The 27092-nt window shown below is 44.1% G+C and overlaps 1 protein-coding gene across 2 annotated transcripts; it reads right to left on the minus strand.

Annotated features, from left to right (window-relative positions):
* Positions 1-93: 93 nt before the first annotated feature.
* On the minus strand, positions 94-27092 carry TMEM45A (transmembrane protein 45A). Of its 2 annotated transcripts, none has more exons than XM_066175190.1 (6): positions 26902-27092; positions 9793-10002; positions 7654-7866; positions 7009-7193; positions 4755-4900; positions 94-3496 (listed from the first exon to the last, which is right to left on the minus strand). In XM_066175190.1, exons 2-6 carry the CDS (start codon positions 9980-9982, stop codon positions 3403-3405), a joined length of 828 nt encoding a protein of 275 aa, XP_066031287.1. In that variant the 5' UTR covers positions 9983-10002; positions 26902-27092; the 3' UTR covers positions 94-3402. The 2 variants fall into 2 exon arrangements, with proteins under 2 accessions (XP_066031287.1, XP_066031288.1); XM_066175191.1 differs by lacking the exon at positions 26902-27092 and adding an exon at positions 26572-26590.

Below are 27092 nucleotides of genomic sequence, written 5' to 3' on the forward strand. Positions count from 1 at the left end.
ATGTCTGGATGTGTAATGAGAATAACCTGTTTATCGCACCCCATCCTGTCCAATAAATGGTTCTATTTTTCCCCTGAAAACAGGACAGACATCTTACATTAATAAATCAATTTTATTTAAATAAAATTACAGGTGTATTTTGTCTAGTAAAAACTACCATATAGTTTTTCAAAGGCACCAATATTTAAAAATAATTTAAATTTTCTTGAGACAAGCTTCCTTTTCTCTGAGTGTTGTTTGTAAACTTGTCAGACTCCCCTCCCCTCATTCAACTCAGGCAATACCTGCTGCTTGTGAAATGATGAAGGCTGTACCTTTTTCACTGTAATAGCTGCCCTACTGTTCCTGGGCATCTCTTTTGAACACAGGAGAATGGGTCAGGCATTTCACGTAGCAAAACCCCACTCTGAAATAGGGTGTTTCTTTCCTTTGTGCCACCATAAATTTGTCAGACACAAACCCCCACTATGACACTCGCTTTGCATGTACTGTAAGTATTAAAAATTAAATTCAGAAGACTACTCTTTCTTTGAGACTTCAGGATCTGTTTTTCCTTGCATTTCTCCAAGCTTGATAATGCAATGCCACCTTTTTTAATGTGAGGAGAGAGCCTTTGCACAAAGCTTGCCCTCCAGCTCTGTGTCACAGACTGCATCAATCTCCAGTGTGGGCTTCTGTAAAGGCATCTTTGCTAAGTATGGTTGCACCAAAGTCAGCAGATGTGTGTTGGGCTTATTTGTCCAGTTCTGTGATCATTTACAGGAGATGCACAGCAGGGACCTAGAGGGAAGTGCAGGTACCTCTCAGAAGGCCAGATCCTGTTCAGTTTTTCTCCAAAGAAAAGACCCAGCTCTAGAGCCACTGCTGGATGTAGGTAAGGACAGAGCCAGAGTCCCCAGGCCCCTCCCCACAGGAGGAACGGTGCCAGTCAGCCACTCTCTGGCCAATGCATTCAAGTACTGTCACTTTTTGCTTCTGTAAAAGCAGGGAATTTTTTTCAAAAGGAGATTTTGCTAAGCACCTTCCCTGTGCACAGCTCACCCATGAGGCTCACTTCATCAACTGATTTTGGCTTACTGCGACAGACGTTTGTAATAATCCTCAAGTTCTCTTTGATGCACAAACATCATTTTCTCTGCCTTGCACTACAGAAGCTTTGTAGCTCAACCATTTTAACAGGAAAAAGAATCCGTCCTTTAAAAAAAATCCCCACCATTTAGAGACAACAGTGATGTGGTGCACGAAGGTAAGATCGTAACAGGGATGCATTTGGTAAATGTATCCCTGCTGCAATTAACAAGCAAGCTCCTCAGGGAAGCCATGGATCTTCCTTCTACAGAAAATCTGATTTTAATGGAACCACAATAATCAAACTCAAGTCTTAGATTTGCAGAGTGCAGTAAATACAAGTATTTCAGAGTTTGTAGTAAGAACACTCTAAAACTGAGATAGAGCTACAAAAATACCATACCAATACCTATCTTACAAGAATGTCCCGAGACAGGCTTAACTAAAGTTTGCCAAAATCTCCAAGAGCCTTCAGAGAAAGGCATTGAAAAAGGGTCAACAATTGTTAAGAAAAGCAGTGATCTTTGGCTAGCTATGTGCAATTTCCTCTTTGATATTTGTAAATGTAGAAATGTATGTGAGCCAACTACTCTTGCTTTCCAAAGAAGATTCATCTGGATAATCTGACACCTGGTTACAGGTGTTACTTCACAATACTAGGCAAACATCTAAAATAATTTTAAAAATTAACAACTGAAGTCTTCTAAGAAGACATACAAAAGCTCAGACAGTTTATTGTGTTTTTCATTCTGCTTATGTTATCCTCTCAGTTTAGAGATACAGCACCTTAATATTTGCACAGTATTAAATGTATTTATCAAGAAAAGCAGTGAAGGAACTTGCATTGTTCCTGCCTGTGAGAAGCAAAGTAGTTTCTGATGATCTCTTTCAGAATAAACACCACCACTGATTCTGGAAAGGCACTGACAAAACTGACAGACTAAAATACAGCATTAACAGATTGTGCAGCTAAGAAAGGTGCTCCTTGAAAAAGGGGAGATAAAAGGTACATCTTAAAAGTGAAGTAAATATTTGTGTTGCATTGAAGGTAAAATAGCTTCAGAAAAAGCCTGTAAGGATTTTTTGTGTCTTGGGATCCCTTTGAGGTACAAGCTATTTTATTAGCTAGCTTTTTTAAGCAATCAGTTTGCTGTTATAGGCCATGAATACTGTGCTTTTCACTAGATCAGTTTGCATGGAGAAAATAAATGCAATTAAAAGTGGTGTTATGTTTTTAATTCCCTCACTGGTGTTGGTAGCTGGGTATGGAGCTACTGAGAAGGAAACACCTGCTCTCCCACAGCTCACTGTGCAGCACTGTGCAGGCTGCCTGGTGAGTGAAGGGCTGATACAGGGAAAGGGATGCAAAACCACCTCATCCTGCCCACAGAGCAGAATTACCCACTCCTGACTCAGGTAGTGGGTCACATGTCTTCTCTGAATCCTGCAGGAAACCACCAAATTCCACCAAAGGAAAGGATATAGCTTTGGGAAAGAAACTGGTTTTGCAGTTAGGTGCTGCCTGACTGGACACCCCTCAGCATTTCTGGAAAAGAAATTGTTCCAGGCACCAAGGGAAGGCAGAGTCACTTCCACTGCCTTGCAAACTCAAAGGATAGCAGACAGGACTGTCTAGGTACAAGCATGAACAACTGCACTGGGTTTTGATCACCATACACATCTTTGGTCCTGCCAGGCTTAGTGCTGTCTCTGGCAGGAATGAACACCTACACACTCTTCAGTGAACCACTCAATGGGTTCACAATGAGTTCTTTCTGCTTAACATAAAGCCACAAGCAGAGACACAAAGTTGTCACACAAGACAGCTGCGAGACTGTGGTTTCTTTATCTTGTTCTACTGTTTTCCAGGTCTGAACAGTTGTTTATCCACAGGTACTTGCAGGGCAACCAATACACATATTTAGACACCTTAATTATGGAAACTTTATGTCCAGCAGTGGCTGAAAAATGTTTTGCTTAGCTTTTAATAAGGCAAACATACAGACTTCACTGTGCCACCTTATCCACGCCAAGTCTGTCTAATACTAGTCTGATTTTCTGTGAAGCATGAGATAAGCAAGGTACTAGTGCAACCACCATGAATCAATATCAAGCAAAAAACTGAAAACAAACAAAACAAGAAACCAAAAACAAACAAACCCAAAAAAACAACCAGCCAAACAAAAGACCCTGTGTAGATGCAGACATTGTAGAGGAGTGAAATTTGCAAAGCAAGTTGTAGTAAAGAATTAATAGGATGGCAAAAAAATGTAGAAATGAGGTATCGATTAGCCTAATGGTTGGAGTGGGCAAACTGGTCAAGCCATACTCATGTTAAATTTCTTCTTCTGACTCATGATCTCGTTCAGATGTTTTCAGTAAACCCATTTCCATGGACTGGGACTGCTTAACCTTCGAACGGACCGCCCTGGAAACAACAACAAAAAAGTTGTCAATAATAACTCAAAGTTTCATCTGACCATTTTTTTGATGATAAAATCCTGTTTTATCTCTCTTGTGTCTCATCAGTGAGTTAGGATGACTCATTCTGTGATTCTGTGTTTAGGAAGTCCTGCCTTTATTGATACATCCTGACTGTACAGCTTGTAAGCTCGTGTTCCTATGGACATATCACAGAGCACTTTAAACAAACCTCAGTGAACCCTCCAGAAGGTTCAGCCTTGTGCAGGTGCTGTGTTTGCTTGGGAAGGGACCATAAAGCTGTGAGAGTGTCTGGCCAAACTACTCTCAGAGGGGAACACTACCAACATGCCATGATCAGCATGCCACGATCAGCCTCCCCCGAGGCCTCGTCTGATGCTGCAGCAGCCACTGGTCCCAGCATCAGAAGGGACATGAGATTGCTGGCACTTCCTCAAGAGCTGCCTTTCTTTATACAGCAAACCAGTTACCCAGCCTCGAGTGCTGCTGCCTTTCAGACTGAGATACAAAAAGGACTGGCACCTCAGTGCAAATCAAGACTGGAAGAACCATGTATTTAACATGATTAAATAGGGCTACTAGGATGGTAGGGATAAAGCAAGGGGTGAGAAGAATGTTCAGGACACTGCAGGAAAAGGCTCGTTAAGATCCTGTGGACAGAAGGTGGTCACATTCTGTGATCTCATGGCAGAGGCATTTTTACAGCCAAATTAACGCTGCAGTTGGAATTTTGTCAGAATTAGCACTGGGCAATGAGAAAAAGGGCTAACTTTAGACATTAGTGGGTGAAAATGATTAGTGAAAAAGAAATCAAGTTTTATCACAGGAAATTTCTAGGAAGGAATTCTGTGTAATAATCTTCAAAGTAAAGTCATGAAGCCTGCTCACTAAGCCACTTAAAATCAGCAGAAATGAGCAGCAGGAGACAAGATTCTGCAGGTAAAAAGAATCTCCTACTTCTGACCTTATATGCACTTACATATGTGGAAGACTATTGGAGCTCATCTTATGTGAGAAGTATTATGCTATCCGAGCTGTATTTATGGATGTGTTTTTTCCCCTTTCTACTGAAGCAATGGCATGTGATTTTCATTGATTACTAATAACTATTTTTATTTTACCTTGCAAGACAATTAATTCCTTCATAGAAATATTTTCATTTGTCAGTGAAACTTTTCTAAAATAAAACTCCTACTAGACTAAATAGACAAGTCACCAAAATTTTAGTGTTTCAAGCAACTTACCAGCTAACAATTGTGTAATTCACTGCAAGTATAAGAAAAGCAAAGGCATAATGCCAGCAATAGCACATGGTCAGGAACATCATGTTGGTGTGATCAGTCTGATTCCACTCTGGGCTCCCATTTGGAGGATAAAGCACAAAGCCAATCTGTAGTAAAATACAAGAGATTTAGTACATGTCATTTGATGAGCATCTCTTGCCATATCATGTTTTATGCTACCCATCACGAGGCAGACATTTAATTTCCATATAGTGTTTCTTATTTCCATGTTTGCTATTTAAAACAATTTTGTAGTCAATCTCAGGTGTGATGGATCACTTTAAACAGCTCTGTGCAGAAATGCCTTTGAAGATAAAGTGCCAGTCCCAGAGACCCACTGCTCTTGCCCAGAAAATTAAGGAGCCTGCCCAACAGCCCAGCCCTGCAACAATCACCATTATGCGCTGTAAGGAGAGGGGCTGGTACTCAGCCCTGTGTGCTCTGAATTGAAATCACCTCATGGATCAGAAAACCTGCCTGGCCATTTGCACTGCCCCTCTTCTTCCCAGCAGTGTCTGGGAATGCATTACAAAAGCAGGGAAAATTAATAATGAACAAATAAAGGGAAGCCACAAGTCTATTTCTTCTGGGCCATCCAAGGGAAAGGTCAGAAATGGCATAAAAATGGAGCTTCCTCCTTCAAGACTGTAAGTTCATGTAAAATAAGTAGCTGATTTGTTTAGTCAGAGTGGGAAAGATCCAATTCATATTTGTGCATGAAATGGGAAAACGGTCGATCCTGTGGCTTGCAGGGTTTGCATGACAAACACCAACCCTCTGTACTGCTTAATGCTCTGCAAAGTCATCACTCAGCAGTTTAGCTGAGAATTTAGAAACTGGGAAGAGGAGAGGAAGGAGGAGGGGAGTGCATTTTGCATTTCCATGCAGAGAATTCAATGAATGAGGGTGCTGATGATGCAGAAAGAAAGTCCCTTTACCTTTTACAAATTTCCTGTGCTGCAGTCAGTGTGCGGTTTTCAGTCACACAGATGGTTGAAGTCTGATGCGGGCGTGAAAAAAGCCACACTTAAATTTCTTCTATTTTTAGTACTTCAATTTTTACTTTGAAACAAAACCCACATTTTCTCTAGAGCTAAAGAAATATTCTGTTCTAAAATTAGACTAGGCAGAAAACAATGAATAAATGATTGCATCTATTCCTCATATGTGAAGTTTCTTAAATCACCAGCTGAAAGTTTACAAACAAGAAAATAAAACAGAAAGTGCTGCAGCACCACATTCTTGAGTTCACTTATAGAAAAATACAGCCAGTTCTGAGGTCTGTCTTCATGCCAGAGCAAGCATTTAAATATTTGATTTGGTGCTGAGTGTCCAGTTCTCCTAAGAAACAGCAAACATTTTTATTCATCGTGTCTGGCCAGCATAGAAAAAAGGGAAGCCAGTCTAGACATGCCGGAAAGAAAAATCTTTGGAGTGACCTCAATTCTCCACTATAAGATGAAACACACATCAGCACTGGTGCTCCTATTTCTGTTACAAACTCCCAGCAGCTCCTTAAATCTGTCTCTTGTTCTGACAGCAGAGAAACAGTAGCTGTCAAATATCTATTGTTGGATAGACTGACAAGTGAGTGAGGGCATGGAAGCTACATTTTGAAGAGTCCTTTCAGGAGCCACATCCCTGAAATATCAAAGTTTTAGCTGTTCTTTTTTCTGCCCAGGTCCCAGAGCACTAGAAAAGCAGGAGGCTTTACATCACCCAGTCTCCTAATGAGAATCTGTAACTTAAGTACCTTTTGAACCACCTGGCAATGTCAATGAGGCCTTTGCCTCACCTGCCCAGTACTACACTGGGCATCTACCCACAGCTCCAGCAGCTGACAGTGAGACTCCCTTTGTAAAGAACAACATATATTTCCATGCTCTAAAATCACTGCCATTTGGCTGGAAAATTTGGAACATGATGTTACAGGGATCAGAGAGGTCTGTAACATGGAGAGATCAAGAAAAACACTTTAGCTTCTTTATTGATTCAAATAAAAGGCACATGAAGTAAAACTACTGCTGCTTCTTCTTCTGTAAAATGGACATGAGAAATACTTTTATGTCTTAAAAGGAATATTTTTTCTGTATCTCTTTAAAGGAACTTATTTTCTGTGTTTAAAAGGCATATATATAACCTGTGAAACATCTGCAAAGGGTTAAATGACTCATTTTGATGAGGAGAAAATTACAAAGGCAGAAAAGTGACCTACCTGCCAGAACCAGCTGCCTTGTAATATGCAGAGGCTTGTACGGAGCATCTCTAGCACAATACTACCACGGAAAAAAACTTCCAAAAATATGCAGGCAGCAGCTCCAAAGATAGCAAATAGCAGTAACTGATGAACATGAACATCCAGCATGGCTCTCCCATGAAGGTGGTAGCAGAAGAGAAAACCTGGAATAAATTGTGATCAATTTAAGATGATTTCTTCCCTTGCACTTTCCCTGCATGTGCTTTTAGAAAACAGTGAAACATTTCTGGCATTTCTCTTTATGCCAGTATCACCTTCACTCATTCTGTCTTTAGCTAACTAGTTGTGTACTGTGCCAGTACCTGCATCAAACACATGCCTGAGTTACTGAGCACTTACTCAAAACAGGCTTTTGCTGCTATTTTCATAACATTTCTGTTGCTGTCTGAGTCAGGTAGGAAAGCTAAGATACACCTCTACAATGCAGGATCATGACCTGGGCAGTGTAAGGAGGGCCAAGACGGATTTTTTGTGATCTTTTAGAGAGTGAAACACCCAGCTCCTGGAGGTTCATTCTTTGGGGCTGATCTGAGATTCTCAGACCAATGATCAACACCCATCCACAGGATTCATGCACATCCCTTCAGGGAGAGGAAAACTGACCTTCAATAAAGACTGCTAAGGAAAGCATCATCCTGTCCATGGCAGCTGGCAGCGTGTTGGTCCCATGCGCCACGATGTCCACCAGCCCTGAAATGCCGTAGAAGAGGTACATGGTGGCATGCTGCCAGTTCATCAAGTGATCCCAGTGCTTCTTCTCATAGTTGTACAGCTTCAGATGAGGTCCATCAGGGACAAACTGCTCAGCCACCATCCCTGAGCATGAAACAAGAAAAAGCATTTGTTCTGGTACTTGAGGTATAAACTGATGACAAGTCTTTACACAAACAATAGAGGCAGCAATAAATCCCCATGCAGCATAATGCCAGTAAGTTTGAGGTTTTAGCATCACGTAATCTGGAGAGTGGAGAGCCAGAGGAAATCAGGCTTCAGCTCCACTCCTGGTGGAACTATTTGCATCTTGCAGTTTCCAGAAGTGAAAATGAAAACAGTTCTTCTGTCCTGCTTTTTCTTCTTTTAAACAATTGCTATTGTAGTAGTACGCTGACCAAATTTTTCAGCTGCCTTTTCCAATGGTTCAAACACAAGCATAATGCACACTAAAGTCTCCAAAAGAAAGATTTACCATTTCAGTGCCCTGCCACATGCAGGATGACAGAGTTCAGACTCATAATCCAAAGGGGATATTTCCTCTAAAGCCATAAAAGGAAACCCCTCCACCATGCAGTGTTATTAAAAGTGCCATGGGAATGTACACAGAGTCAGTATTTGAATCTCTGCTCCACTCTCTCCCTTACCTTGGCCCCTCAGTGTCTTTCTGACTAGCTAAGGTACTCCAGCAAGGGAAAACTGCTTTTAAATGCTTTATAGGATCAATGAAGTTTGGGGAGGGTTTAAAAGTTGTTCTGCTTTTAAAACATTAAAGCTGATTATATTGTTTATAAAGCATAGGCCAGCATCCTGCTGTATAAGTACGTATGCTGTAGAACAAATGCAGTGTTGTTCCACATTTATTTCCAGTTTTCCTAAAATGGAAACAGAATGTTTTTTTCCTAATGCCTTTACTGGCTGTTTTAGCCAAGTGTTTTTTCCACACTTTTGATTAGAATTGGAATTTCCATATATTAAAATAATAGCTTGTGGTTTCAAGGTGAAAACAAGAAGAATAGATTAACGTTTTACCTGCCAGACTACCTCTGGACACAGACTGGGAGATTTGTAGGAATGATGTCCACAGTCATGCCTCAAAATGAATGCTATTATTTAGATTTTTATCATTTTTAATGATAAAACTGTAGACACATGATCCCTTCAGTGCTGATGTATCTTACCAGAGAGGAAGGAAAAGCAAGAACAAGGCTTTGTCACAGCCTGCACCTTGATTAGAAATGAGGCAAATCTGGGCGTCTAAAGAAGTGCAGACAAATAGAATCTAGAAGTGCAAAAATTCTTAAAGTTTAGATGTTTTTCAACTTGAGCCACAGGTGCTGAACTCCCCAGATCCCCTGTTGTTTAATTTACTTACCCTCTAAAGCTGAATCACTACCATACAGCCTGCCAGATGTAAACAAGAACTAAACACTTCCAGTCAGCTACACAGCCCTCAAAACCATCCCAGTGGGTTTGTACCTGGACCTGGACACAACAGAAGGACAAAGAGCTCCCCCACACCCCATCACAACAGTCCTGCAACAATAAGATCTGGAGTTCAGTCCTTTTATGTGAATATTTTCACTTTTGACTGATATTAATCAAAAAATCATCTGCATCATTTACATATTTTACAATAAATCAGTGGAGGCTTCCAACATCTGAGATGGTTGAATTCAAAATAGAGAAGTAGCACTTTCCAGTCTGGTGCTCCTAGAGTGCACGAGAGCCCCTTGCCTAAATATCTTACCTCCCTCCCTGTATAGTGAACAGTACCTGAGCACTGAGATGTGGTCAGGAGTGGTCAAGTGCTCAAAAGTGGTCAGGAGACCTCACAGAATCTCCAGAAGAGTGTTATGGATGGAAATCACATTCTGGCCACAGCTGTGTAATTAACAGCAGTAGCCCCACCACTTCCCAGTGGCTAAAGGGCAAAAGAGAAGAACACAAGGAGATCCATTTTATCAGAGAACAAAATGTAAAGCAAAAAGTGTTAGAAGGTACAGCCTGCCCTTAGTTGACCTCGCTTACCAATGAGGGCAAAGACAGCTTTGATGATGCCCTCAACAAACTCCAGGCGCTGGAATCCTGCCCTGGAACCAAGGTAGCAAGCATTCTTGTTTTTTCGACAGGCATACTTCAGTGGATACTTCACTGACCACCATAAGCCAAAAAGAAGGAAAAAGCTTCCAGGGAGGGCATGCCCTTTGAAATTGCCCATGGCTTTCTGCTAGGCAATACCTGAAGGAGAAAAAAACAGAGACCGATTATGGGAATAGTGGGAGAATTCTGTGGATTGTAATTTTAACATGTGTCCTTGAATAGATCAAATGGGTGTCACTGAATTAAAAACTCACAGTTAATTTAAAAATAATTTTGAGTACTTCTCTTCCCAGTCAGTCTTCCCAATTTCATAGCTTTGCAGAAGCAGAATCAGAGACCCAGCTGCAGAGCAGCTGACCTGAAATGCAGAGCTGGCAGTCAGCAGGGTAAGAGAAGGAAAAGCCCTAGCACACTATGTCGTAATGTAGAAGTTGGGCTAGCAAAAGAGAGAACATGAATATTCACTATTTGGTGCTTTCATCTTTAGAGAGGGTTTTATATTTTTTTCCTTCATGAAAGGAAACCAAAACAATACCTGACTGAAGGAAAAACAAATTGCATATCCATCAAATGGGTAAATATTCATTAGTAAATTTTCTTTTTTATTTCAATCCAGATGTCTTGTTATGATTTACAAACAGCAAGTAATTCTCATTATTTGATGGGTGAATTATGCACCCACAACTAGATATATGTTATCAGGAACATCAAGTGCACTGTGTGACAAGGTTATTAGTTGGTCAGGATTATATAGTCACTTAAAAAGAGTGCCATTCATATTCCTAGTAATTCTGGTCATCATTCCAACATTTAGGATAGTTGCCATTGAGCCAGCGGCTTCTCCATTAAAATGACAGTTCTAACATTAAATTGCAATTTTGCTTTAAGATATTATAAATTAGGTTGTTGTGCCTCATGCCCCAAAGGCATACTGAGTCTCTGCACAGGCAGCAATCAAGAATAACCATTTTAAAAGGATTGGCACTCTGTCTGCACTTTGTCTTATTATTGTTGCTGACTTAAAAGTTCAACTGGCACACTGCACTGGAGCCATCTGGCTATGAATGGAACACGGAAGCTCTTTCTTTTTCATGACTATTTCCTATGGTCAGCTCTGCATTAGAAGCCTTAAAATGTGGCTTCTGGGCCGTGGGGTACTTGCAGCTGTTTCATGTAAGGCTGTCTAGTCACGTGGTGTGAGCCCTCTCCTATTCCTGGAGACTCAACTCCACTGAAAGCACTATTTTTAAAAAAAAAAAATTTAAGAAGAGAATTTTTTCCACATGCACAGGTCCTGGAATTCTCCTAAAGCTATCCCATCTGCATGAGGAGAGGTGACGTCCATAGCCACAAAGGAGAAGAAAAGAAAACATGACTGAACAAAAGTTCATGCATAGCATGAGTCTGGCCTGATTTAAACAGGATGCTAAAGAGGGTCCTGCAGCCCCTGCCTGTCCTTTCCTCTTCCAGAGCTGAGGTGTCCCACTGTAAAGGCTATTGAGTGGGAGAGCTGAGATTTAAAAGATTTCCTTGGACAATATCCTGCTTACCTAATTTCTAGGGAAGCACTGGGGAAGTACAAGAGCAGAGAAATGTGATGCTGGTTGCCCAAACAAGCCCATTTCTGGATGTGTCCCCACAGGTGTTGCAGGGTCTGGTGTCTGTATGTGGAAGCTGGGAAGGAGAGAGTGTGGAGATGGATGCACTGGGCTCAGGGAATGGGGCCAGTCATGGGGCAGCCAAAGGGGGCACAGGGGACACGTTTATGAACAAAACATAAAGGGCTCCCACTTGGGATTTCGGCTGTGGGGAAAGGCCTCCTGCAGCTGAGGGTCCAAGGGCTGGGAGAGCCTTTCTCTGCCTCCTCTGCCTCCTCCATCACCCTTTAAGTTCCACAGGATTGATGCCTGTGTGTTTTATTTGCAGGTGGGGAAAGCACTGGTCACTCTGCAGCAGTCCACAGCACAGTGGGACTCTCACTGGTCAGGTTTGGGGAGCTAAGCCCCATTGGTGGGACGCAGTCCCTGCTATCTCAGCCAAGAGGTTCTTTCTTCACTTTGGGACATCTCTAGTTCAAGGAGTCTGACCTGCGTGCACATCCGTGCCACTGCACATCTGCCTCAATAAAGGGCAGTACTAACAGCTTCAGACAGTCATCTAAACTTTGCTTTAACCTTTAGAATACTTCTTTTGCTTTTCAAACCTTAATTTCTGAGGTTTTTTAAGCATGCTGGCCTGGAAGGCATTGCTGTCTTTTCAGACACATTGGTTCTTTTCCCTTCTTTGACTGAAAGGAAGAGGGAGGAGAAGAGAGTGGCTTTTCCTCACCATGTCTGATCTCACTGAACACTGTTCATTGGAAAGACTTTATTCATTATTATTCACCATAGGTAAAAGCAGTTCAAAAGGAACAATTTACCCTGTACTGCACATCAAAGCAAAACAATGGATTAGAAAGGAAAATGAAACCACTGAATAACCTTCCCTTAGGAGAGTACAGCTGCAGTGGGAGTGAAATTAAGAACTGTGTTGACATCATTTGTAGTGCACAGTATACAAAGCTTCAAAAGTAATTCTTAATCTGTAAATTCACACCTGGGTTACTGTCTTGGTTGAGATGGACAGGTATCTGCCAGGGAAGATTGGAGTCTTCCTTGGAATGTAAGCCCCTTCCCCCCTTTCCAAATTATTATAAATTTGCAATTAAAAGGCTGTCAGGCAAAGATTTTGGGAATAGGTATAGCAGTTCTTTACTAGGGATATAAAAATACAGATGTTGTTGTATAGAAGAATAAGCAAGCAAACAAAAAACCAAGAAATCCTAGAAAACCCTGACAGAGTCAGAAATACAACCTGACACCCTGTTGGTCAGGGTGTTGGAAGCTGCCCAAAGTAAGCCCTCCTGGAGTGACAGATGCGGTTCTGTTGGAGAAGAGATGGTCCCATCGGAAAAGGGTCCAGTAATGGTGAGATGGGTCCAGTCTTCCTCCAGGAATCCAGTGGAAAACTGAATGACTGGTGACACTTGTGGCTCTTTTTATCTGGGTGAAGATGGTTTGGCTCCTCCTCTCTGGGTAGAGCATCTTACAATGGTGTGATGTAATGAGTCATGTCATTGGTGAGCTTTAGTGGTCCATTAACAGAAGATATCCCCATGGGTGTAGTGGAAAAATGAACAGAGATAAGCAACACTACTCCATTTGATAAGCAACACTGACCCATTTGAGCAACACTGACCCATCTGGGCAGCGATAAGCAACATTGCTCCACCCGGTTTCAATAGATGGAATAGAATAAACATTTTTTTTGGTTACAAAACCCAAGACAGTTACCTAGATCTTTAAAACCTGGAGGATTTTTCTGCACTAAATCTGGGCAAGACATCAAGAAAATTTGTTTTAAACTCTTTTTTGCCTTTCAAAACAAGCAAAAAGTAGAAAAGAGTGATACAGCAGCTGATGTTCCACATCCAATATAAACAAAATAGAACCAGAAAAATTAATTTTTTGCTAAAAGTAATACAATCACATATTATTAGCTTTAGAGAGTGTAAACTTCAGACTGAGTTCATCCGAAGGTGTTAGGGATTTTTTGTAGGATTTCCCTAGAAAGACACACATCCGTTCTGCTGGCCAGCTGTTGTGGCAGACCTTTGGAATGCTGCATCTCAACACAGTTGGTTTCAGAAAGGAGTTATACAACTTACCCTTCAAAGTTTCAAGTAAACTTGAAAACATTGTGACAGAACTTGTCTTAAACTGATTAAACTTCCTAATTAATGAGTTTTCTCTTTTCAAGCCTGAGAATTCCTTTTGGTGAGTCTAGAAGTCACCTACCAACATCCACAGTTTTGATGTGACTGAGAAGTTCTTTCTGCAAATAAACTGGAGGATATTGCACAATTTGGGGGCTTAGTATGAAACTGAGAACACAGTGAGGCTAAGCAGAGACTCCTTAGTAGGAAAGTCACTGTGGGGTCAGGAGATGGACCTGGAGGTGGAAAGCTGGGGTGTACTGAGAGGTGAAAGGAGAGGAGAACAAAATGTCAGGCTGCTGCCTTTCCATGTGGCACTTTGGCATCCCTCTGTGCAGCCTGGGACAAAACATCTCCTGCCAGCTCTTCTGCACAGCTTGAGAGCCAGACAGTTTTGGTACAGCAGATGCTATTTATTGGATAAAGATGGCATCAGCATGTTATGACAATATTTGATAAATTTGAGGGCTTATTTTTACAGAGCCTTATCAGTCTATATCTGCAACATTGGACTGATGTTGCAGAATGTACAAATCCAAGACCCTCTTTTTTACCCTCAGTGATTTCAGGGCCAAGGGTGTTGGCAGAGCTGCAGCCACATTCTCAGCAGCAAACATTCCTTGCTGCACACAACCCTCCCTAGAGTTCATCATCTTAGATTGGATATCAGGAGAAATTTCTTCACTGAAAGAATTGTCAAGTCACTGCCCAGGTAAGTGGTGGGATCATCATTCCTGGAGGTATTTAAAAGATATGGAGATGTGGCTCCTGGGACATTGTTCAGTGGAGGACTTGGCAGTGCTATGTTAAAAACTGGACTCAATAATCTGAGAGGTCTTTTCCTACCTAAACAATTCTGTAATTCTATGGTCTGCCAGAGTTGTAAGAAGAGTTGCCCCACAGATGGGGGCCATGAGGCCTGGCCCCAAAGCCACCCAGCCCCACCAGGTGCCACACACTTTCCTTTAGCTGGTGACCTGTTTCACAACTTCAACTGTCCAAATCCTTCTCCTAACCCTGCCAGGCTGTCACGATCCGCTCACACAAGCGGGGTTCGTGATGGTTCGTTCTAGGGATCTCAGAGCGCAAAAGACACAGCGGGGGACAAACTCAGTTTATTCAATCACAAATGCACCTTTATTTAGCGACAACAAATGCGATAGTGGGGAGAGAAAAGAGAGTAAGAAAGACAGAAAAAGAGGGAAGGGGGATTATAGCTACCAACATGGAGGGTCGAGTCCTCGAGGCTTTTGAAGATGCCTATAGACGCGAGTTTCTCCAGTGGGGTGATCATGAAATGAGCGGGGGGTCTCCAGAGTTTTTATAGGTCAGTCAAGGTGGGGACTGAGGCAAGGGGCACAGAGCCAAGGCGGGAGCCTCTTGTGTTGAGGGTGGGTGCCCAGAAACATGCTGCAACATACACCTGGTATGAGCAGTCCAGTTCGAACAAGCAGGCTTGACCAGTTCCATTGTTCTGGCACACTGTTCCCATGGAGATGCATACCAGTCTTCCAAGACTTGGCAGGTGTTCGACCTCAGCCAGGCCAGGGGCTCCTTTCAAAGACTGGGGTCTCAGTCCTCAATCATTGGAGACAGTTGTGAGGCATATCACATCCTTGGACAGACTCTGACACAGGCACAGCCAGTAGTTCTGAAGCCTACAAAAGTCACACAGACCACTGGCATCACAGAATCACACAGAATCACTAGGCTGGAAAAGACCTTCAAGATCATCAAGTCCAACCCATGCCCTAACACCTCAACTAAACCATGGCACTAAGTGCCACATCCAATCTCTTTTTAAACACCTCCAGGGGTGGTGACTCCAACCACCTCCCCTGGCAGACCATTCCAGTACTTTACCAGTCTTTCTGTAAAAAACTTTTTCCTAATATCCAACCTAAATTTCCCTTGGCGCAGCTTAAGACTGTGTCTTCTCGTTCTGTCAGTTGTTGCCTGGAGAAAGAGACCAACCCCCACCTGACTACAGCCACTTTTCAGGGAGTTGTAGAGAGTGATAAGGTCACCTTGGAGTCTTCTCCAGGCTAAACAACCCCAGCTCCCTCAGTCCATTCCTCACAGGGTTTGTGCTCCTAGCCCCTCACCAGCCTCATTGCCTCCTCTGGATGCGCTCAAGTGTCTCAATGTCCTTCCTAAACTGAGGGGCCAGAGCTGGACACAGCACTCAAGGTGTGGCCTCACCAGTGCCCAGGACAGGGGAGAATGACCTCCCTGCTCCTGCTGGCCACACCATTCCTGATCCAGGCCAGGATGCCATTGGCCTTCTTGGCCACGTGGGCACACTGCTGGCTCAGGTTCAGCTGCTGTCACCAGTACCCCCAGGTCCCTTTCTGCCTGGGCACTGTCCAGCCACACCGTCCCCAGCCTATAACGTTGTAGGGGGTTATTGTGGCCAAAGTGCAGGACTCAGAACTTGAACTTATTAAACTTCATCTTCTTGGACTCTGCCCATCCATACAGCTGCTCCAGGTCTCTCTGCAGAGCCCTCCTGCCTTCCAGCAGATCGACACATGCTCCCAGCTTAGTGTCATCCACAGATTTACTAAAAAAAATAATATAATTTACCCACTACCTTCATCCACATCAACAATTAAAATACTGGACAGAGCTGGCCCCAGCACAGACCCCTGAGGGACACCACTGGTGCCTGTCCCCAGCTGGATGCAGCACCATTCACCGCCACTCTCTGGGCCCAGCCATGCAGCCAGTTCTTAACCCAGCAAAGAGTGCTCCTGTCCAAGCCACGGGCTGCCAGCTTATCCAGGACTGTGCTGTGGGAGACCGTGTCAAAGACTTCGCTAAAGTCCAGGTACACAACATCCATGGCCTTCCCTGCATCCACCAGTTGGGTCACCTGGTCATAAAAGGAGACCAGGTTGGTCAGGCACAACCTGCCCCTTCCAAACCTGTGCTGGTTGGGTCTGATACCCTGGCCATCCTCTAAGTGCTGCATAATAGCTCTCACTATAAACTGTTCCATTACCTTGCTGGGCACTGAGGTCACGCTAACAGGCCTGGAGTTTCCTGGATCCTCCTTCCCACCCTTTTTGTGGATGGGTGTCACAGTGGCCAGCTTCCAGTCATCTGGAACCTCACCAGTGAGCCAGGACTGTTGGTAAATGATGGAGAGTGGCTGTGCAAGCTCATCTGTCAGCTCCCTCATCACCCTGGGATGGATCCCATATGGGCCCAGAGATTTATGAACATCCAAGTGGCTCAGCAGTTCTCTGACTGCCTCCACTTGGATAATGGGGGGACCATTCTGTTCCCTGACTCCATCTACCAACCCAGGAGGACAGCTGTCCTGAGGACAAGCCATCTTCCCACTAAAGACTGAGGCAAAGAAGGAGTTAAGCACCTCTGCCTTGTCCTCATCTGCAGTTACTATGTTCCCTCCCATGTCCAGTAGAGAACAAAGGTTGGTCTTACCATTCCTTTTATCATTAATACATATATGTAAAAACATTTTTTATTATCCTTTAAAAAAGTTACCAAATTAACTTTGAGCTGAGCTTTAGCCTCCCTAATTTTTTTCCTACATGCCCTAGCAACCCCCTTAAATACTTCCTGAGAGACCTGACCCTCCTTCCAAAGATGATACACCCTCTTTTTATTCCTAAGTTCCTCCAAAACCTCCTTGCCCATCCAGGCTGGTCGTTTTCCTCATCGATTCATCTTTTGGCACACAGGGACAGTCTCTTCCTATGCCTTCAAGATCTCTGAAACATACCCAGCTTTTCTGGATCCTTTTGGTTTTTAGGGCTGCTTCCCAAGGAAGCCTCTGAATAAGTCTCCTAAACAGGCCCAAGTCTGCCCTCTGGAAATCCAATGTAAAAGTCTTATTGATGTTCCTCCTTGTTTCACCAAATATTGAGAACTCCATAATTTCATGATGACTGTGGCCTCCAACTATCACATCTCCCACCAGCCCATCTCTATTTGCAAACAACAGATCTAACATAGTCCCTCCCCTGGTGGGCTCACCCACCAGTTGGGACAAAAAGTTGTCTTTCACACACTCTAAGAACTTCCTGGACTGCCTCTTTTCTGCTGCATTAAGTGCCCAGCAGATGTCTGGTAGGCTGAAGTCACCTACAAGAACAAGGACTGGTGATCCTGAAACATTCTCCATCTGCTTATAGAATCAGTTGTCCACCTCTTTTTCCTGGTCAGGTGGACAATAACAGACTCCCAGTAGGATGTCAACCTTGTTGGCTTTCCCCTTAAATCTTACACATAGACATTCAACTTCACTGTCATTAGTTTCAATACCTATGGCATCAAAAGCCTCACTAATATAAAGGGCCACCCCTCCAGCTCTTCCCCCTCTCCTGTCTCTTCTGAAGAGCTTGTAGCCATGGAGTGTGGCACTCCAGCCATGTGAGTCATCCCATCACGTTTCTGTGATGGTGACTACATCACAGCTTTCCTGCTGTATCATGGCCTCCAGCTCTTCTTGTTTGTTACATTAGTGTACACGCACCTCAGCTGGGGTGCTGATTTCACCCTGACTCTGGCTTACCACCCTTGGGCTTGTTTCTGGAGAGCCCAGCTGCATCCCTTTCCCCCTTCAAACCTAGTTTAAAGCCCTCTCAATCAGCCCTGCCCATTCATGGGCTAGAATCCCTTTTCCCTTGATAGACAGATGGAGTCCATCTGGCTCCAGCAGGCCAGGTGCCATAAAAGTTGCCCCAGGATCAATGAACCCAAAATTCTGCCCATGGCACCAGCCCTTGAGCCACTTGTTGATAATGTGGGTTCTCCTGTTCCTTTCCCCATCTGTCCCTGCCACCAAAGGGACTGATCAGAACACCACCTGTGCTCCTGCCCCATCAACCACTTGGCCCAGTGCCCTGAAGTCCCTTTTCATTGCCCTGACACTCCTCTTTTCAATCTCATCACTGCCAGCCTGCAGTACCAGCAGTGGGCAATAATCACGGGGCTGAATGAGACCAGGGAGTCTCTCAGTGATATCCCATACCCGGGCCCCAGGGAGCAGCAGAGCTCCCCGTGGGATGGGTCTGGTTGACATAAGGGGCCTCTGTTCCCCTCAGAAGGGAGTCACCCACCACAACTGCCCTTCTTTTCTTTTTAATGTCAGAGGGGGTGCTCTGTCTGACAGGTGAAGTGTAATTGGGAGGCTCCCTGGGCAGATCAGTTTCTTCACCTGGCTGCAGTCCTCCCCACGGATGACAGGGTTGGCTTTGCAGCATGTCCTTGCCCTTTGCGGATCAAATTGCCACTGCTACCTGCTCTGTGCACCCCCAGGATTCCTGCAGGATCACTCACTCCTCATGTCTCCTGGTGAAACCCTGAAGTCTCACCACTCAGGACCCTTCCACCACTCCCCAGCAAAGAGCCATGAGCCCCAGCAGCCAGGGCAACAGTAAATTTTGAGCTCTAGCAAAGCGAATTTTGGAGTCAAGATGAGGGAAGGTTCCCCCTCTGCCAACCAGCAAGGCTGCTGCTCCAAGGAGCATGCCCAGGAACTGGACAAAGCACACGTTCCAGCCCAGATCCAGGCTTTTCACACAAAGTACCCCTTGAAACCCTGCTCTCAGGAGAGTGTGGAACATGCCAGCACAGGAGGCTGCTGTCAGGGTTCCAGGACAGCCACAGGCTTCAACTGTCCTCACCCAGGACCCCCATCCTGGCACCCCTGCTCAGGGGCCTGTGTCCTCCGGGGAAGTGGAGAAAAAGGTAATTAGGCATAATTATGGCAATAAACTCAATTGTTGAGGTAGTTTATAAATTTTAAGTACCAGCCAACATTTCTGCAGCTGATTGGAATAAAGAACAAGAATAATTTACAGCTACCTGTCAATGTGAGATGCTTTTTTTTAATGTGAGAATTCCAAGCATAGTTTTTCTTGGAATAAGCACAGAAAGCACTCCATGATTAAGGTTTTTCCAGCAATTAGAAAACTGCATGTTATAGCAAAAGTGGTTTACATCCACATTTAGCCAAACCAATACAGGCTGTTCACAGTTTCCAGCAAATTCTCCATGTAGCCATAATGCTTTGTGTACCTGGATTGTTCATCCCTCTGTTCGGGCTGCATCTTACTCCTTGGGGTCAGAAGGGAACATGGGATTCCATGAAAAAGGAGGTTTCCAAGTGAGCACTCAAGAAAAGATGGGCATTTTTGTGGCTATTAAGAGCTACCTTTTTAGCCTGAAAATTATCTCACACCATCAGAAGCACGAAAGGCAGGTAAGAAATAGACTCGGATGGTTGATTTAAACATCCTCCGATGTTTTGGGGAGAGATGTTTCGTAATATTTACCAGTTTGATTTCTGATCTCCACTTTTGTGGAGTCTAAGGCAAGATTTGGAAGTGCTATGAAGAAACCCTACATACCACCTGGTTACTCAGAAGACTTCTCAGTTGTTTCTGGAAGAACTAGGTTAGTTTCCCTTTTATCCCCTTTCCCTTTAAAGGACAGACGGGTTTAGGCAGTGCAACCTACATGGGACAGGGATGTGAGCAGTAGCTGAGCCAGAGCCCGCCCTGCAGCAGGCTGCTTCCCTTCCCTGCACATTCTCCTGCCACAGCAGTATGCCCTGCAATTTCCTGTGCTTGTCAAGCCCTGGGGGATGCTACCGTCGACCAGAAATCTGGATTTCTTTTCCAGAAATGGCACAATTTATAAAGCCACAAACTCACTCTGCTGCAATGCTTCCATCTCTGCTAAACAGCATAAACGGTTGTTTATGTATGACAACAAAGGTTAAGATCAAAGATTAAACATCACCAATTTTTTTTCCATATGCTAGATTCGAAAGCAGTGATGTGGAGTTTATAATATTTGATGGGAAATGTCTATTTATCTATAACAGCTGCAGGAATGGATTGTTATATCAGTGAGAATGATGCACCCAGATAAGAGGAGGAAATAACAATTGTGGGCATTTTCTAACCAGTGCACAAGCTGTAATCATACAGCTTTTACAAAAAATGGAAACCAGCAAAGCTGAAATGCATGTAAGACAAAGAAAATCACAGACAAGTTTAATTCAGTACCAAAGTTTCCTACTTGCAGCTAAAGATCTGTTCACGAGACAAGTGCCTTTTTGTCCTGCAGCCATTACACTGTAAACACCACAGACAGCCAGGCTGATCTGAAAAACTGTCTGCTCCAATTGTTCACTAAACGCAGTCCTGATTTCATGTCATGACTGAAAGCATTTCAGCGATTACAGCTCCGTGTTTCCAGATGAGATCACTGCTCTGGTGTTTAGGAAATACTCAGCTGACCCCTATAGCTGCTTTAGAATTAGACTGGAACTAAGTATTTTGTGTACTAATGAAAGCAGAACACAAGACTATTTGAAATGCTAAAAAGTGACAGGACAGCCTTGGTATTTTTGGCTTAGGGATGTGGGAGATTAAAATTTTCAGAAAAAAAAAAAAAAAAAGAAAAAAAAAAAAAAAAAAGAAATGTCATAAACACACACATCTTCAAAGTCTGTAGGAGAAGAATTCAGGCCTTGAGAGAACCTTCAAGCCTAGAAGACAGCAATGAAAACCAAAAATCCCAGAGGTAGTGACCAGAAATCTATCTGCTGGCCTCAGAAAGGAGGGATTCTAGGACATAGTCTCCCACAGTGATGAGCTTGGGCCCACAACTTGTACCACTCTATTCTTTTTCAGTGCCTTGCATCTGTCAGAGGCTCTTCCTTCCCAGACACTTGTCAGCCCTCTGAGTGCTCCTCACTGTGTTGTCATCTCTCATGACCCTTAGTCTTCTGGCTCTGTTTCCCTGTTCTCTGTGCATCTGCTGACTGTTTCTGCTCCCATAGATGAGCAGGCTATCTCCAGGGGTTATCCAGGGACAAGTACTACATAATAATCTTACCATTGGCTCTTGATATCTGAGCAGCTGCTCATCTGGGGATATGAAATTTTTGGTCTTCAGGACTGCCAAATTGGAGCCTTTTTCAGAGCACCACAAGTTCAAAAAACTTACACACACAAAAAGTAAACCTAGTAAGTGCATGGGACACATAAGAGTAATTTTTTCCTATGAAATATTCATAGTTCCTGTATTGGCCATAAACCCTGGTATTTCCTAGCAGTGGCTGAAGTAAAGGGTACAATAGCACGGGTGTGTCAGTAAGCTGTTGCAGGTGTGGCAGTGGGACCAGGCTTGGCTCCAGCCACCACAGCCACTTCCGTGCCCACAGTGGGGTGCCTCCAGTGGGGTGATCCTCCATCTGCTCCCTATGCAGGGTAGCAGTTTTTCCTTCTCCACAGAGGGTCACAGCAGACTGCTGCCTTTCAGCTGAGGTGCTGCAGGGCTCCTCCCAGCCTGACAGTTTTTAATTGGGTGGGGCAGAGGCAGAGTGCTGCCAGACAGGGCATAAGGAGGGACATGTAGTGACATCCCACTGCTGTGGTGTGGGAGCACTTCACTAATATCTGAGACCATGTCCCCTTTCCAGTCCACCCAGAGCAGGGCTTAGCTGGATCTCCTAGTGCTTCCCTATTTTTACCCAACTTGTGCTGGCTAGTGAAATTCCTATATGCAGTCACTTTCCTTTTGTTGAGGTTAATTCCTTTTATCACAGAATCACAAAATCATGAAATCACAGAAAGGTTAGTGTTGGAAGGGACTTCTGCAGGTCATCTAGTCCAACACCCCCCCACCCCCCCCCCCCACCCCGCTAAAGCAGGTTTATCTAGAGCAGGTTGCCCAGGATTGCATCCAGACAGTTGTTTAATATCTCCAGTGAGGGAGACTCCACAACCTCTCTGGACAACCTGTTCCAGTGCTCAGTCACCTGCACAGGAAGGAGGTTTTTCATCATGCTCAGGTGGAACTTCCTGTATTTCAGTTTGTGCCCATTGTCCCTTGTCCTGTCACCGGGTACCACTGAAGAGATTCTGGCACCATCCTCTTGACACCAGCCCTTAAGATCCCTGTATGCATTGATGAGGTCCTCTCTCAGTTGTCTTCTCCAGGCTAAACAGGCCCAGCTCCTTCAGCTGTTCCTCTGAAGAGAGATGCTCCAGTCCTCTAATCTTCCTTGTAGCCCTCTGCTGGACCCTCTTCAGTAATTCCTTGTCTTCCTTGAACTCAAGAGCCCAGAACTGGACACAGCACCCCAGACTGGCCTCACCAGTGCAGACTGGTGGGAGAGGATTACCTATGATCTTTGAAACAGTCCGAGTCACTTCAATGAACAACCTCTGCAGAACTCTAGCTATTCCTGGAGTTCCATGGTCCAGCAGATATTACACAGCCACTAGGAAGATCACTCCATGGCTTTGCCACAAAAACCAGTTCTGTAGGGTGTAATCTCTGGCTCCTCTTTGTCTTTCCAGTTGTGTTCACTTAAATGTTCTCTGCTTCCTAGGAGAGAAAAGGCTTCCTAGGCTAGGAAAATGTCAAGAGAGCAAAAATTTGATGTATCAACTGATGATATAGAGATCAGAGCCCTGCTCTAGAGAGGAAATGAAATAAAACAGGTTTGGTTTCTGTTGGCATCCTCTTTATGGACTTCCTCCTACAGCATCTTGAGAGTACAGTCGGGGTTTCAGTTGAATGATCTCAAAACAGCAAAGCCAAAAGGACTTTGGAAAATACTTGTAATAAATACTAATGACCACTTAGGCTGTGAAAGATCCTGCACTTGGCATTTACGAAGCTCTTTACAGACTCTTAGAAGTTGCTGCAATTGCTATGTAGGTCTCCAAACACTTCATGAAGACAAAAAGACACAACCCCAAAAAAAGGAGGGAGTCTACTGAGAAAATGTAATGTTTGAATGGTCTTCAATGGATATTTTCCTCCAGCCAAGAAGCCATATCTGAAAGAGAACTCTGTGCTTAGAGGAGGTCACAGAATCACAGAATCAATTAGCTTGGAAAGCACCTCTCAGATCATCAAGTCCAGCCTTTGATCACCACCCTGTCAGCTACACCATGGGGCACTGACTGGCATGACCAGTCTGTCCTTAAACACTTCCAGGGACAGTGACTCCACCGCCTCCCTGGGCCATCCAATCCAATGTCTAATCACCCTCTCCGTGAAGAAATTCTTCCTAATGTCCAACTGAAACCTCTCCAGGCACAGCTTACGACTGTGCCCTTTCATCCAGTCCCTACTTGCTTGGGAGAAGAGGTGGACTCACACATGGCTACAACCACCTTTCAGGTAGCTGTCGAGGAGGTGTGAAGGCATGAAGGTATGAAGTACACGGCTTGCTGACCTCAATAGAAGTTATAATTGTTTGTTTGCCAGGGTGGCTCCCTTACAATAACTACTGGTGACTGTGCAGAAAAGGCATTAGAATTTCTCTTCATTATGTACAGTACCATATATTGGGGTGACCGAAGCCTTTGAATGAGAAACTGGATTACAAAGAAGACCCTGTTTTAAGGAATCACCAAACACTAACAAAGTATGGGAAGAAGTGTCATCTGTGCTGTGTGCATTATTAGACTTTCATCTTAAAGACAGTCTCAAATTTACAAAAACTGGAAGGGAGCTCATATCAACAAATGCGAGGTCATTATTAAGTCTTTGATGGTTTTCATAAGAAGGACTTGTTTTTCTTACTGGAAAATTACAGACTCAGTTTGCTAATGTGATGCTCATAACCACTCATACTTGGGCAACAAGCAGGTGACTCTTGTAAGAACTGAACTTCTCCTGTCCCCTGCAAGGGAGAAGGCTGGAAACATGGGGTACACGTGTCCAGAATATTGGCTTCTGCTGTGACACTGTTCTTCATTTTGCTGTCTTATCCCATAGAGAGCCAGCCACTTGTTCATGAATCTCTGCTTTCTGAAGTTATTCCATTAAGTGTTCATAACCTTATGATAGTATTATAAAATAGTTCGGGTTGGAAGGAACATTTCCACCTCTCTGGAAAACCTGTGCCAGTGTCTCACCAGTGTCTCTCAGTGTCTCTTTCAGTTTAAAACCATTACTCCTTGTCCTATCAACAAACCCTACTAAAAAGTCTGTTCCCATCTTCAGCCGCCCCATCAGTCTGTGCAGTACAGTTAGGTAGTGTGAGCCCTCATTGCAAACAAAGCGATTAAAAATATATTTTTAAATCTTGTGGATTTGAAGATTGTAACCAATTATATGAGTGCTTGGGGCTTACTGGCATTCTGCTGTGATAAGAAAAAAAATATATAAAAAATTTCTTATCAGTAATTTCCACAAAGCTGTGCTACAGAGCAGGTGTGGTTTGCACCTAGAGCTTTGCCTTGGCTAACCTGCCTATGTACCTTGTAGTTTTCTCTGCAGTCTTGTCTGTCAATCTCAGGCTGCCTGATAATACTGCTTCTCCAAGGGAAGCCAAATGCACTGCCTCTACCAACTATAGCTTGGGGGAAACGCACTATCAACAGCAGAAAGTTGCGTGGATCTAAAGCAAAGAGAAACACTAATGAATAAATGGGAGTGTTGGCAAGGCAGTCTGTAACATTGATGGTAGCTGGGAGAAATGGCTGGGCTGGCCTTGCCCAGCTAGAAAAGATAAAATGCTTGAGGTGTAGTTCCATTCTGCAGGATCACCTCATACTCATTAAATTGGAATCAACTTGTGCTACTACATTAGCAGAAACTGGTAAGTCCTCCATGATACAAGGCCACAGCAGCAGCAGCTTCAGTTCCTGCAACCCCTCCAACAACACAATTAACAGAGGGAGCAGACTCAGCAAAGTCCCCTTCCAAAACCACTGGCATTACAGATGCTACACAATTTGTCTTAGAAATGTCTCAAGTGCAAAGTGATTTGGAGAAAGAGTTTTAGGAGTGTTGCTCAGATAGCAATAAAGTGTTACAGCAGGCCCTGATTTAGGCATAAATTGATAAAAGGGACTTAAGTCTTCTTTTTACTTTCTGGAGCAAAAAGCAGCATTAGGGCCCAAGGTCTGGCTCATGCTGCATGATGGGATAGAACTGCCCCCATAGAGTCGCTCTACTAAAATGAAGCTATTTCAAAACCAATGTCAAATTATTTGTAATTCCTGGGTTTAGGAGCTTGTCTTGCTTGTAGCTTGGAAGAAATGGTCAAAATTACTACTACTGCCAACTGCAAATGAGCATGAGCATATTTGGTCACATGTAAGAACAAGAAGCCAGCTGACAAGAGTTTCAACACTGAGAAGTCTTGGTTCATGTACCTCTTCTGACTGAAAACAAGGAGCCCATTTTTGCACTGCTGCACTGGCCATCTGCAGAACTGACTAAAACGATCTTTGCAGGCAGATTTGTGTGCAAGAAGAGAGTAAACAGCAGTTTGCCTAAACACAGGCATAATTATTCCAGCCACTCCTCAAGGTTCATTTGAGTTTTCTTCTCCAGCAGTTATTTCTGCCCACAGTCTCCACAACTGAGAGAAATCTGTTTGGTTTGCCCAGCTTCATTTGTAAGGAGAAAAATACAGAAAAAGCCACACAAGCAACCCTGAAAAGCAGCAAAAGACATCAGGGCAAACTTCTGAAAGGTAACTCCAGAGTCAATGATGAATTTGCATCTAAAATGGATATTGGAAACATTCCTTTAACAAAGTACTTACAGTCACTTGGAATACAACTTATGCCATAATTTAAAGAGTTCCACAGAAACAGCAATATAATGTGACACAAACAAAGTTACACATAGTGGAGAAATAAGAAGTCCTAAGTATGCAAATGCATGGTAATCATCACACACTTGGTTTTAAAAGTAAAAAGCAGAAACACATTGGTCTTAGGTACTTCAGTTCCCAAACTCTCCAGAAAGCCCTTTATCAAAAAGATAATAATTTTTGATATCATCTCAAGTATTAAGTGTTATTAGTAGAGTGGAATGTGATTTATTGATGGAAAATTGAAACGAAATGGAACATATCTAGGGATGGAAAATGTTTTCCTGAGGCTTATTCTGTTTGGAAATGAAAGAAGATAAAGAGGCTATAATAATTTTACCTAAGCCGAGCACTTAATCTCCGCTTTGTTCAAGGACCCCGAACCTCGGCTGCGAAACATCTCTCACACGAGGCAGAATGCTCCGGATTCCTGCGAGGGCCACCCCGCTCGCATTCGAACACCACCAGCCTTCGCGAAAGCCACTGCTGGTTTAAAAGTCCCGTCCGCGCTTTTCACTTCAGAAGTGCCCCCCGTGGGCCGAGTGGAGGCAAACATGGAGTGGTTGTCCTTTTCCCCGGCGATATCCGACATTCCCCCGCCCTGCCCCGCCGCCCGTCCTGCCTTCACCCCGGCCCTTCCCGCAGCCGGGGACCGCCGGGCTGCCCTTACCTGCGCCGCGCCCTCCCTCGCAGCCCCTTCTCCGCCTTCCTTCCCCTCCTGCGGGGGTCTCGCTGCCGGCCCGGGCAGCGCCGGGGGCAGCACCCTGCAGCTGCGGCCCCGCGGGATGCGCCGCGGTCGCTCCAGATGTTTGCGGCGCGGCCGGCCAGATGTTCCCCTGGCGGCCCCGCGGGGGGCGGGCG

The sequence above is a fragment of the Chamaea fasciata genome, unplaced genomic scaffold (assembly GCF_029207755.1).
Source record: "Chamaea fasciata isolate MVZ Bird 193981 ecotype frontalis unplaced genomic scaffold, bChaFas1.0.hap1 SCAF_2, whole genome shotgun sequence".
In the NCBI taxonomy this organism is placed as follows: domain Eukaryota; kingdom Metazoa; phylum Chordata; class Aves; order Passeriformes; family Sylviidae; genus Chamaea; species Chamaea fasciata.

Bases quoted from the DNA above. Each gene is read 5' to 3' on its own strand.
- TMEM45A (XM_066175190.1), bottom strand. From the start codon at position 9,982: ATGGGCAATTTCAAAGGGCATGCCCTCCCTGGAAGCTTTTTCCTTCTT. The intron at 7,194-7,653 runs GTCAGTTTTCCT...AATTTATTCCAG, and splicing joins CTTAGCAGTCTTTATTGAAG to GTTTTCTCTTCTGCTACCAC. The intron at 4,901-7,008 runs GTAGGTCACTTT...ATTTTACTACAG, and splicing joins AAGGCAGCTGGTTCTGGCAG to ATTGGCTTTGTGCTTTATCC.